Raw genomic sequence first — 13,520 nt, 5'->3', positions numbered from 1 at the left:
GTTTGAGCACAAGCTGGGTCACAATTTGTGCATAACGGATTAGTTTGGGCACTGGGCAAGGCAGTCTTGCAAGTGGCACAAGAGGTAAAGAACGCAGTGTGCTTTTTAGTAGCCCTTTTGGCTTCCTTAGATTGAGACATAGTGCCCCTGAAAGGGTTACAGGCAGCATCTGGGCTGCAGATGAGGTGAGATTGCAGAGAAGGGGTTAAGATTTCTTGCTAAGGCAGAAGCAGCTTATCCACGGTCCTGATGCTGTGTCCCCAGGAGGAATAGCGGTGGCCCTGCAGCGTTGCCAGGTGCTGTCAGTCAGTGCGCGCCCCCTGCAGCCATCCCAGAGCAGGCTGAGGTAAATAACATGGCCCCCGAGACTAACAGGGCGCTTCTCGTTCAGAGCGAGAAGCGCCAAGGACATGGGCGGCGGCGCTAACTTGGGCAGCGCTATGTAAATTGCAGCCTAGTCTGATCGAAAAGCTGGGGGCTAAATTTCAGGGCCTTCCAGCGCTAAGTGCCGGATGAAAGGAAACAACGGGGACCGCAACTGGGGAGCCGATGTACCGCCGCTGACAATAGGTCAGCGCCTCTCCCAGGGACCAAGACCTGACCCCATACCTCTAATCCAGTGCTCACGCAGGCCTCGCTGTCTGGGACTTTCCAGCTGCAGATTTTATCCTCCCGAGCGATGTATCAGAGCCGGAGGAATTCTTAAAGGGGTATACCTCAATCGATCCTCCCTATGGGCAGGGGGATGTAGAGGCCATGGGGGTAATTTAGGGCATCAGAAGCGCTCCTCAGTGTGGTTCTCTGTGCGCTCCGTGCGCTTTGCCTTTAGTCCGTGTGGGGAGATTGGGACCGTAAAGGAACCATCACCCTGAAGAATTAGGTATGCCCCAGTTGTCGCAGGGGAGGGTACGGAGAGATTATACTCCACCTTCTCGCCTGTTGGTTCGGGGGAGAGCGGACCCTTGAAAGGAACCGTCGCCCCCTTCACTCTGTTAATGAAAAAATAAAAATTTACAGAAAACTCAAAAATTGAAAATAAAAACGGTGGGGTCTGAAGCCAGACCCAAGTGCCTCCTACAGATACTAAGCAAGAACTGGGGAAATCTCAGCCAGCGAGAGGGTGTATACTGCAGAGGAGGAGTTAACGTTTTCTGTGTTCACTTAGTGTCCTCCTAGTGGCAAGCAGCATAACACCCATGGTCCTGTGGTCCCCAATGAGGCTTAGGAGAAATGTTATTTTATTTTGTTAGCATTTTATGTGGTTTAAAAATGTATTAGTAATATCTCCTTTACCCAAGGAAATTTACAAAATAATTTTTTTAGGGACGTATCCAGGTTTGAAGTGACTATATATATATATATATATATATATATATATATATATATATATATATATATACATATATATATATATATATATATATATATATATATATATATATATACATATATATATATATATATATATATATATATATATATATATATATATATATATATATATATATATATATTGGAAATCACCCGAAAGTGATACCATTTTAAAAACAGCTCCCCCTGACATATTGAAAACTCCTGTCAGGTAGTTTATTAAGCCTTCAGGTAATTTTCAGGAATTAATGCAAAGTGACATGACAGGAATGAAAGAATGTATTTTTACCACCGGAATGACGCTAAATTCTGAACAGATTGCTGCAGCCGGCAGACTCTAAGGCCATTATTTTGATGTGAACTGCCATAGCAAACATCAGGACCACACAAATATGTTCTCAGGATGCCGATGGTGATATACAGTTGTGGCCAAAAGTATTGACACCCCTGCAATTCTGTCAGATAATACTTTTATCCTTGAGATTGCTCATGCTTCCTCACAATTTGGTTTCTCAAGTCCTCAGACAGTTCTTTGGTCTTCTTTCTTTTCTCGATGCTCAATGTGGTACACACAAGGACACAGGACAGAGGTTGAATCAACTTTAATCCATGTCAACTGGCTGCAAGTGTGATTTAGTTATTGCCAACACCTGTTAGGTGCCACAAGTAAGTTACAGGTGCTGTTAATTACACAAATTAGAGAAGCATCACATGATTTTTCGAACAGTGCCAATACTTTGGTCCACCCTCTTTTTTATGTTTGGTGTGGAATTATATCCAATTTGGCTTTAGGACAATTCTGTTTGTGTTTTTTCATTTAAGACAAATTAAATGAAGATAATAATACCAAAGAATTTGTGTTTGCAATCATTTTCAGGAAGAAACTGAGTATTATATGACAGAATTGCAGGGGTGTCAATACTTTTGGCCACAACTGTAGAGGGAGCCTCCACATGCTGTTAACCATTTATATGATGTAGTTACTATTGACAGCAGCATCTAAGGGGTTAAACATATATGGATGTTACCAACACTGATCGTGTCTGATGCAATAAGTTGTCAGCTATAGTGTACAGCTGACAACTGCTGGTTTGTCACCTGTATAGGGATGCTGTTCTCTTATATCTTAGGTCAGTAAAAATATGTATTGGCAGTCATTAACTGCATACATTGCAAGATGTCTGTAAAGTTCTACATTATAAATGTGGATGGTTGTACATATATAATAGATATATTAGGAAGCGCTTATAATTATTGATGAGCGAACGTGTTCGGATCAGGTGTTATCTGGGTACGCTTGTGTGCTAACCGAGTTACTTCGGCGTTCTTGAAAAATATGTTTGAGTCCCCGCTGCTGCAAATCTCGGCCTTCCTCGAGCATACTCATGTGTCCTCCAAGTATTTTGGTGTGCTCGGCGATTTAGTTTCTGTCGACGCAGCTGCGTGATTTGTGGCTGCTAGACAGGCTGAATACTTGTGTGGATTGCCTGTTTGTTGGGGAATTCCCACATGTATTCAGGCTGTCCAACAGCCGCAAATCATGCAGCTGAGGCGACGAAAACTAAATCTCTGAGCTCGCCAAAATACTCGGAGGACACCCGAGCATGCTCGGGAAAATCCGAGCAACGAGTATACTCGCTCATCACTAGTTAGCACATGAGCATGCACGGATAACACCTTATCCCAGCAGGATCGCTCAATACTACTCATAATCCTTTACTTCACTGCTTCACATTTTCATGTTATTGAGTTTCTTTCAGATTGGAGGATATCATTTTAATATTCTCTCTTTTTGTACAATTTTTTCTGGCTTTATTTACAACCCAATATCACTTTAAAATCCAAAAGTGAAATGTAAACTGCCCTACAGAATGGTGTTTTCTTTTCTCCTTCGCCTCATTGGGGGACACAGGACCATGGGTGTTATGTTGCTGCCACTAGGAGGCTGACACTAAGTAAACACAAAAAGATTAGCTCCTCTTCAGTTTACACCCGCACACTGGCTCCAGCTGAACCAGTTCAAACTTAGTGTCAGTAGGAGGCATAAGTGTTCTGATCTTCAGACCACATCTATAGTTTTTTATTTTTACTTTTCTCTCTATTTCTATTCTTAATTTTTTTCAAATGATTACAGGGGAGACAGATCCCTTAAGGGCGCCGCTCTCCCCAAACCTACAACAGGCAGGAATGTGGAGTGTCTCCTCCACGTACCCCCTCCTGCATCGTTTGTTATCGGTATGCCTGAGATTTTTTTTGGGGGGTGACGGGTCCCTTCAGTGCACCGCTTTCCCCACACCGGCAACAGATGGGAACATGGAGTGTCGCCTCCACGTACCCCACTCTGCATCCAGGCTTATCCTGCCCTTTTATGTGCCGGACAAACAGCCCTGTCCCATCCTGGGGGAGTTAACCACTTGGATGTCCAGAGGAGCTTACGGCTTCCATGCATCCCCCACTGCATCGCCCCTGATAAACAGCAGCGATGGAAGGAAGGCGGACATCCAAGAAGGCTAACATGACACATACAGTATTTTTCACCTCATGTACCACTGCCAGACTTCGTTGCTACGGGGACAGAGTACGCCACTCTGCAAGGCCTGTGATCCTGATTGCATTCAGGAGACCTCCGCCGCTACCAAACCCGGTGTACCTAGTCCCCCTGAGTGGGCTTCGTTACTATCGCAGTCCATGGCGTCATTAGCTAAAGCAATAAAGTCCCTCCACTGGTCGGGGCATTTGTCTACCTGTCGTGGAAGGTTCCTCTACCTCATGGGTCTCAAGCTGCATTCCTCGAGGGTCGCAAACCATGCGTGTTTTTGAGATTTCCTTAGCATTGCACAAGGTGCTGGAATCATAATCTGTGCAGGTGATTAAATTATCACATGTGCAATACAAGGAAATCCTGAAAACATGACTTGTTTGCGGCCCTTGAGGAATGCAGTTTGAGACCACTGCTCTAGCTCATGGGAACTGTCGGCCAGCAGGGGCCGTTCTCAGTCAATAACTCTACAGGCATCTAGGAAACGGGCCCATAGAACGTCTCCCGGGCCTTGTCGCGCCTCGGCATCCTTGTGTTCCATTTCCTGCTCGCAGTGACCACGACTCTTGAGTCCGATTCCGACATGCCCCTTGATCTAGACTCACCGAAGGTGGACAGTCTCATTGAGGCCATTAACCAGACTTTGAAGGTTAACAAGGACTCTAATTCTGTCTCGGATCACACGGTGTCCTTCAAGAGGACCAAACGTCATTTGATTTTCTCCAACCATCCCGAGTTCCTGGACATAGTTCGACAGACAGCGACTGGACAAACGCTTTGCAGGTCAGAAGCCTATTGAGGCGAGATACCCATTTTCTTCGGATTTGTGGTAGGAATGTTGATCCACCTGTCTCCCACCTGGCCACCGAAACCCTCCTGTCCTTACCAGATAGGTCTTCAATTAAAGACCCCACGGACCGTCAGAGAACCTTGCCCAATCGGTTTTTGAAGCCTCTGGCTCGGCACTCTCTCCTCCTTTTGCCAAGGTGTGGGTAGCTAAAGTTATGGTCTCTTGGGCAGATACTATGACCAGAACCGTTCAGGATAGTGACCTTCCCTCGGAGGCAGCAGACCTGGCCAATCAGATCTCCGTGATCGGGGATTATTTGGTGCATGCTTCCCTGGACTCTGCTAACTGTGCTGCACTTGCAGCCTTAAACGCCATCACCATCAGACGGGCTCTATGGATCAAGGATTGGCGAGCGGACTCTGCGTCCAAATAGTCCTTAACGTCTCTGCCCTACCAGAGAGGTCGTTTATTTGGAGAAAAGCTGGATCAGCTTATCTTGGACACCACAGAAGGAAAAAGTAAATTCCTCTCCCAGCAGAAGACTGGGCAACACTTTCATCGTCAGCAACAGTCGCGTTTCCTTCCTTTTCGCAGCAATCCCGGTTGGTCCAATGCGACCACTTCTTCTGGATCGGAGCGTTCCCCTCGGGGGGGGCGGGGGACATTGGACCCTGGGTTTCGTATAAGACCAACCAGTCATGGAAGAGCCGACCCAAGCAATCTAGATCTAAGGGATCCAGGTCCCATAGATTCTTGGCCCAGTGACTCACGGCATTATCTGGTCGACACCAGCAGAATAGACAGTCGTCTACTCCTGTTTTGCCATATCTGGCTCTATGTCGTCAACGACGAATTAGTCAGGGACCTGGTGTCTTCCGGATACAAGATAAGCGTTTTCTTCCCGTCCTCCGGCACGGTTCTTCTCCTCTCGTCCTCCCAAAATAGATTTGCGGGCCTGGCCTTTCTGCTGAGACATCGATTCGCTACGCCAGGATGGGGTCATTATTCTGGTCCCAGAAAACAAAAGGTTCAAAGTGTTCTACTCTAACTTATTTGTGGTTCCGAAGAAGGACGGAACGGTGCCGCCCATTCTGGATCTGAAGCTCCTAAACAAGTTTGTCAAGGTCCGGCGCTTAAGGATGGAGTCCCTCCGCGCTGTCATCATTTTGATGGAGAAGGTGGAGTTCTGGCATCCATCGACTTCCGGGATGCTTACCTTCATATCCCGATTTTTTTTTTTTCCTCCTCATCAAAGGTTCCTGCACTTCGCTGTCCGCGAGGAACATTTCCATTTTACAGCTTTGTCCTTCGGCCTCACCACCGCTCCCAGAATGTTCACAAAGGTCATGGCCGCCGTCATGTCCATTCTGCACTCTCGGGGCTTGGTCGTTTGGCTATACTTAGACGGCCTCCTAATCAAGGGCATGTCTTTCCGAGCTTGCGCGGAGTCCGTCCATATCACTTTGGATACACTTTCTCATCTAGGCTGGCTGATAGACTTAAACAAATCTTCCTCTTTTCCAGTTCAGCAGATATCCTTTTTAGGAATGACCCTGGACACCTCCCGAGGGTTGGTGATTCTACCTCGAGACAAGATCTTAGCCCTCCAACAGAGAGCCCGGGCACCTTGTCGCCCATTTTCTCTCTATCCGATTCGGCATGGGGGTCCTCCGCGGGTCAAGCGGGCGCTCAAGTGGTGGACGTTGCGCTCTTCCCTCACCCAGGGGAAATCTTTTCTCCCGGTTCAGTGGCTGGTGGTCACCATCGATGCCAGTCTTCTTGGCTGGGGGGCTGTCTTTCATCATCACACTGTCTAGAGGCGCTGGTCGCCTCGGGAGTCGCTTCTTCCGATCAACATCCTGGAAATCCGGGCGATTCGGTTGACCATGCGGCGGTACCATCACCTCCTCGCAGGTCGCTCCATCCAAATATAATCAGACATCGACAAGGCTGTGGCGTGTATCAACCATCAGGGGGAAGCTGCAGCAGGGCAGTAAGGCGCGAGGTGGAACACATTCTCCGCTTGGCCGAGATGACCCACTCAGACATCTCGGCGATTTACATCCCGGGTGTGGAAAACTGGGTGGCAGACTTCCTCAGCCATCAGGATCTCACTTCGGGAGAGTGTTGTCTTCATCTGGAGGTCTACCAACAGATTTGTTATCGCTGGGGGACTCTGGATGTGGATCTGATGGTATCAAGACTAAACGCCAAGGTGCCCGAATTCAAAGCTCAGTCCCGGGATCCAGAGGCCATTGGGGCGGATGCTCTGGTCCTTCTGTGGCGTCAGTTTTGTCTTCCGTACGTGTCCCCCCCCTTCCGTTACTTCCGAGGGTCATTAGAAAGATCAAGAAGGAAGGGATTCCAGTGACCCTAGTCGCTGCAGACTGGCCGCGCCGGGCATGATACACGGAGTTGGTGGAGCTCATCGTCGACATTCCCTGGCAACTACCGGATCGACCAGTTTTCTCTCCCAGGGCCCGATTTGCCACCAGAACACAGGGGCCCTGTGTTTAACTGCCTGGCCATTGAATCCTGGGTCGTAAACCAAGCTGGATTCTCTCGAGAAGTAGTTTCCACTATGATTAGCGCTCAGGAACCTGCATCGGGGCGCATTTATCACTGCACCAGGAAAGCTTTTTTCTCATGGTGCAGGGAACGTGGTCGTTCTCCTCTTGCCTTCTCCATTCCGAATATTTTGCAGTTCCTTCAGACTGGTCTGGACTCAGGCCTAGCACTTAGCACCCTCAAAGGCCAGATCTTATCAGTTTTGTTCCAGTGCTGAATTGCTTCTAAGCTGGTGAAGACTTTCATTCAGGGGGTCTCACGCTTGGTACCCCCCTATAGAAGGCTATTGGATGCCTGGGACCTTAACTTGAGCTGCTGCTGGACGTCTCTCTGATCCACCTTTCATGGAAGGTCGTCTTCCTTGTCGCGGTGACATCAATCAGGCCGGTATCGGAGCTAGCCGTTTTTTCCTGTCGAGCTCTTTTTCTAATTTTTCACCAGGTTAAGGTGGTTCTCAGGCTGTCCCCATTCTTTTTGCCCAAGGTGGTCTCTTCCTTTCACCTTAAGGAGGACATTGTCCTGCCCTCGTTCTGCCCGACACCAATACACCATTTTGAGAGGGCTTTTCACACTCTGGATCTGGTGAGGGCTCTCAGAAGGTACGTCTCATGGATGGCGTCCTTCCGTAAGACGGACGTCTTATTCGTTATTCCTGAGGGTCACAAGAAGGGGCTCGCCACTTCAAAATCCACAATAGCTCAGCTATTCAAGACTTACCGTGTCAGTGGCAAGCCTATCCCAGCGGGGATTAAGGCACACTCTACCCTTTCGGTGGGTGCCTCCTGGGCCATAAGGCAACAGGCGATGGTGGAACGGGTTTGCAAGGCTACAACTTGGTCCAGTCTGCACACCTTCTCGAAGCACTACAACATTCACACTCAGGCTTCCGCAGATGAGGGCCTAGGAAGAGGGATCTTGCAGGCGGCGGTAGTGCATCTCTAGGCAGCTGGTGTGTGGGTTTGGTCGTTTCTCTCGGTTCCCCATCCAGGGACTGCTTTAGGATGTCCCATGGTCCTCTGTCCCCCAATGAGGCGAAGAAGAAACAGGGATTTTTGTGTACTCACTGTAAAATCCTTTTCTCTGAGCCACTCATTGGGGGACACAGCACCCACCCTGTTGGCCTGACGGCTTGTGTATTTTTTTTGGTTTGATGTTTTTATACTCTCATATAATGTTCTTGATTTCATACTGCTTTGTCACGGGAACTGGTTCGGCTGGAGCTGTGTATACTGTGTGTATACTGCAGAGGAGGAAATAAACTTTCTTGTATTTACTTGGTGTCAGCCCCCTTGTGGCAGTAGCATAAAACTCCCATGGTCCTGTGTCCCCCAATGAGTGTCTTGGAGAAAAGGATTTTATGGAAAGTACACAAAAATCCCTGTTTTTTTGCGCATTGTGATTAGGGCTTAGCCTTTATTGTAGCATTTTTACCATAGTCTTCTTTATGGGCCTTGAAAATCGAAAAAAAAACTGTTACAAAATATAAAATGCCATCAAAAATACTATAAAACACATATGATACATTATTTTATATATAAGATACATTTTACAGTTTTTCATCTAATGTTTAATGTTTTTTTTTAAATTCTTTTTACAGAGATGTTGTTTCTGAGATAAGAGCCATATGTATAGAAGAAATAGGCATGTGGATGAAAATGTACCCACACTTGTATTTAAATGACAGTTACTTAAAGTATGTTGGCTGGATGCTGTACGATAAGGTGGGCTTGTAATGACATTTTCTGCTTGTTATGCCAAAGTGTTGTCCTTGTCTGATAATTGTCTGACTAAAGCATCTCCTATATATTAGAGGTATGTTGGGAAAATCTGCAACCTGCAGCATTATCTGCAGCTGTCTATGTGCAGGAAAAGGTTCAGCTGTGTTGGACTTTTCTCACCTTTTTTTTTTGCTTTTCCCAATGATGAAAACATTTACAGTGGCCACTCAGACCTCTTCCTATCACATCTCATTGTATATGTTTCACCAGGTCTTTTTTCTATTCTACAGACTATCATAGAGTGAAAAAAATACAGAGTGGTATATACCGTTGTGCTCAAAAGTTTACATACCCCAGCAGAATTTTTGCTTTCTTGACCTTTTTTCAGAGATTATGAATGATAACACCAAAACTTTTTCTCCACTCATGGTTAGTGGTTGGGTGAAAACATTTATTGCCAAACTACTGTGTTTTCTCTTTTTAAATCATAATGACAACCCAAAACATCCAAATAACCGTGATTAAAAGTTCACATACCCCATTTCTTAATACTGAGTATTGCCCCCTCTAACATCAATGACAGCTTGAAGTCTTTTGTGATAGATATGGATGAGGTTCTTTATTTTCTCAGATGGTAAATCTGCCCAATCTTCTTGGCAAAAGCCTCCAGTTCCTGTAAATTTCTGGGCTGTCTAGCATGAACTGCGTGCTTGACATCTCCCCAGAGTGGCTCAGTGATATTGAGGTCAGGGAGATTGAGATGGCAACTCCAGAACCTTCACTTTGTTCTGCTGTAGCCAATGACAGGTCGACTTGGCCTTGTGTTTTGGATCATTGTCATGTTGGAATGTTCAAGTACGTCCCAGGCGCAGCTTCCGGCCTGATGATTGCTAATATGCCTCCAGTATTTGCTGATAAGGTGCTGCATTCATCTTTTTTCAACTTTAACCAAGTTTCCTGCGCCTTTGTATCTCACACATCTCCAAAACATCAGCGATCCACCTCCGTGTTTTACAGTAGGAATGGTGTTCCTTTCATCATAGGCCTTGTTGACCTCTCTCCAAATGTAACATTTATGGTTGTGGCCATAAAGTTTAATTTTGGTCTCATAACTCCAAATTACCTTGTTCCAGAAGTTTTGAGGTTTGTCTCTGTACTATTTTACGTATTGTAGGCGAGCTACTTTGTGGCATTTGCACAGTAATGGCTTTCTTCTGGCGACTTGACTATGCAGCCCATTTTTCTTCTACTGCCTCCTTATTGTGCATCTTGAAATAGCCACACTGCTAGAGAGTCCAGTATTTCAGCTGATGGTATTTGTGGATTTTTCTTTGCATCCCAAACATTTTTCCTGACAGTTGTGGACAAAATTTTTGTTGGTCTTCCTGACCGCGTTTTTGTTTTTATAGAGCCCCTGATTTTCCATTTGTTAACCACAGCTGCTGACTGGCATTATTAATTCCTTGGATATCTTTTTGTATCCCTTTCCTGCTTTATACAGTTTATCTACCTACCTTACCTAAAGATGCAAGAGTCTTTCTGGATCCCAGAAACTCAAGGAGCAAAAAAGAAAAAAATCCAGCTTCCAAAAACATCCAATTTTATTGTAATAAAAGCAAAGTCCAGTCAGATGAGATTTTGAGAAAGAACACGTTACTGTTTGAAACGCGTTGCCTGCTACTCCTTATTTTGTGACTGGACTTTGCTTTCATTACAATAAAATTGGATGTTTTTGGAAGCTGGATTTTTTTCTTTTTTGCTTCATGTATTGACGTGATGACTACACGTGGTCCGTGCTTTCCATAACACATGCCTAACAGGTGAGCCGGTCTTTCCTCTTTTTTTTTTCCCAGAAACTCACTCAGCTTTTATGCACCCACACTGATTACAAGCAAACAGGTCACAGGTGAGGATGTTACCTTTAGTGTCTGTGCACACATTGCGGATTCTGCTGCGGATCCGCAGCGGATTTGGCCCTGCAGATCCACAGCAGATTCTCCTACGTTGTACAGTACCACTAAAGTCAATCTAAAATGAAAAACGCTTTGAACATGCTGCGGAAAAATCCGCAGCATAAACGCTGCTGGTTAATTTCCGCAGCATGTCATTTCTTTGTGTGGATTCCAAAGCGTTTTATACCTGATCCATTATACGAATCCACAGGTGTAAAATCGCAGGTGGAATCCTCACAAAATCTGCAGAAAATCCGCAGGAAATCTGCAGTAAACCCCCAGGTAAAACGCAGGTCATTGTACCTGCGGATTTAGCAAAATCCATGCGGAAAAATCCGCAGGGTAATCCGCAACGTGTGCACGTACCCTAAGTAGCCATTCAAACCATTTCTGTCAACTTCTGTGCATGTTATCAAGCCAAAATCACCAGGGTATGTGAACTTTTGATCAGGGTCATTTGGATGTTTTGGGTTGCCATTATGATTTAAAAAGAGAAAACACAGTAGTTTGCCAGTAAATGGCTTCACCCAACCACTAACCATGAGTGGAGAAAAAGTTTTGGTGCTATTCATATTCTCCGAAAAAAGGCAAGAAAGCAAATCGTCTACCCGGGTATGTAAACTTTTGAGCACAACTGTACATATATACTAAAACTGGAGCCTATTTTCATGTATATAACTACCTGCACCATAATAATTTTCTAAATCATTGTAAAGGGATTGTCCACTTTATATCACCAAATTAGTTGGGGACATGATTTTGTGGCAACTACTATTATATATTATGACAAATTTTACTCCTTAGGGTGTTTTCACATTGCGTTCTTGTCGCTGTCGAGGCATACATCCGAAATCCCCCTCAAAATGGGGTCCGGACTCGTGTGCCGACAGATCCATAAACTGTAATGGTGACGGCAGAGCGAACGTGAGCTCTGTCGTTCACTTTTTTTTAGGAGTGTACATACACCTACTGAGGCGGACACTCAGTTGCAGGCTACTACGTCTCAGTGTCTGCCTCCTGTAGGAGTACGTACACTCCCCGAAAATGATGCATGCCAGAGTGAACATCCATTAATGTCATTAAAGCCGAACTTCCCATAGAAAAGGCAAAAACGATTTATTCCTGTCTTTACCTTTTCACGATTGCTGTGAACAGTGAAAAAAAAAAAAAGCCTCCGCTAATTCAAATTATTGTTACTAGCTACAATCTCAATTAAAGAAATAAAAATGTCTGACATTTAAAAATAATTGTTACACAAAAGGAGAACAAATTTAGAAATGTATTTTTGTGGTTATAAAAACACAATGAAAGCCAGACATGTATTTCTGTTATTTACCACCAATATCGCCTGGCATCAACACAAAGTATAAAAGAGAGACTGAAAATGACATAAAAATGAAGCCCCACGTATCACGAAAAAACATGCAAAAATTATTTGAATATCCGAATGAGAAAAAACTTTACAGTTTTTTAAACCTCATGCACTAAAAAACCCTGAAAATATGCCTGGTGAGGAATAGGGCCTGGTGAGCCAGGTCCTGAACAGCTTAATAAATCACTAGACCTTTTTTTATTACGGCATACCTGCATCTATTTTACGTTGCTCTTTTTGTACTTCTCCCTTTGTGGCTGCTTTTAGGTCCCAGACGTGCGTTTGAGAAGTCTGATTGCACTGCATGGCATTTATGAGAAAAAGAACTTTGTTTCCAAAATGGACCTTTTCACAACAAGATTCAAGGTAAATACGATTATGTCATTTTGTAATGTTACAATTGGTAACAAATTGTTCTGTATCAATATGCAAGTGTGAGAAATGTTATGTACAATTCACACAGTTAAAAAACTGTCTAAAAATCTCACCCTCAAGGCTTCCATGTATATCTTTTTATTACATCTATTACTTCTCCTCTTGTTTCTTCTGATATATGTGTTAGTTACTTTTAACATCTCATAACATCCATGCGTTTCTTTATTTGTTATGTAAAATCTAGGATCGCATTATATCAATGACCCTGGATAAGGATCATGAGGTCTCGGTTCAATCAATGAAGCTCCTTGTCCATATGTTAAGGTATATCTTTTATTAGTTTATGATATTCTATGTGTATGAGCCCTAACCATGGAAATATATAGGTCTTTATGGACACTATTTGCACAAAGAAATTTAAATACATACAAACCATTGGGATACTGAGGTGCAATAGGTACAACGTTTATAGAAGTGCACAGAACCCTTTAAAGCGATTGTCCACTACTCACAAGTTAAAGAGAATCTGTCACCCCATATTTGGCCTATAAGTTGCCACCACTGCCATCAGGGGATTATCTACAGCATTCTGTAATGCTGTAGATAAGCCCCCGATGTAACTTGAAAGATAGGAAAAACAAGTTAGATTATACTCACCCGGGGGGCAGCGGTGGTGGGTGTCGCGGTCCGATCCGGCGCCTCCCATCTTCTAGCGATGACATCCTCCTTCTTACTTCTTCCTCGGCTCCTGCGCAGGAGTACTTTATCTGTCCTGTTGAGGGCAGAGTAAAGTACTGCAGTGCGCAGGCGCCGGACCTCTCTGACCTTTCCCGGC

The 13,520-nt window shown here is 44.8% G+C and overlaps 1 protein-coding gene across 5 annotated transcripts in view; it reads left to right on the top strand.

The window, feature by feature from the left end:
- LOC141046814 (cohesin subunit SA-2-like) overlaps positions 1-13,520 on the top strand; it is a 195,255-nt gene that overhangs the window by 101,341 nt on the left and 80,394 nt on the right. For all 5 annotated transcript variants that reach the window (XR_012219668.1, XM_073541431.1, XM_073541430.1 and 2 more), the window contains 3 exons: positions 8,866-8,989; positions 12,578-12,676; positions 12,930-13,009. Coding sequence is in view for 4 of the 5 variants with exons in the window: in XM_073541431.1 (XP_073397532.1) it covers positions 8,866-8,989; positions 12,578-12,676; positions 12,930-13,009 (303 nt within the window). In the remaining variant the exon portion in view is untranslated. The remainder of the gene's footprint in view (positions 1-8,865; positions 8,990-12,577; positions 12,677-12,929; positions 13,010-13,520) is intronic.

The sequence above is a fragment of the Dendrobates tinctorius genome, unplaced genomic scaffold (assembly GCF_039654945.1).
Source record: "Dendrobates tinctorius isolate UK_male_01 unplaced genomic scaffold, ASM3965494v1 ptg000121l, whole genome shotgun sequence".
Classification (NCBI taxonomy): Eukaryota; Metazoa; Chordata; class Amphibia; order Anura; family Dendrobatidae; genus Dendrobates; species Dendrobates tinctorius.
This window is presented reverse-complemented; position numbering and strand designations above follow the sequence as displayed.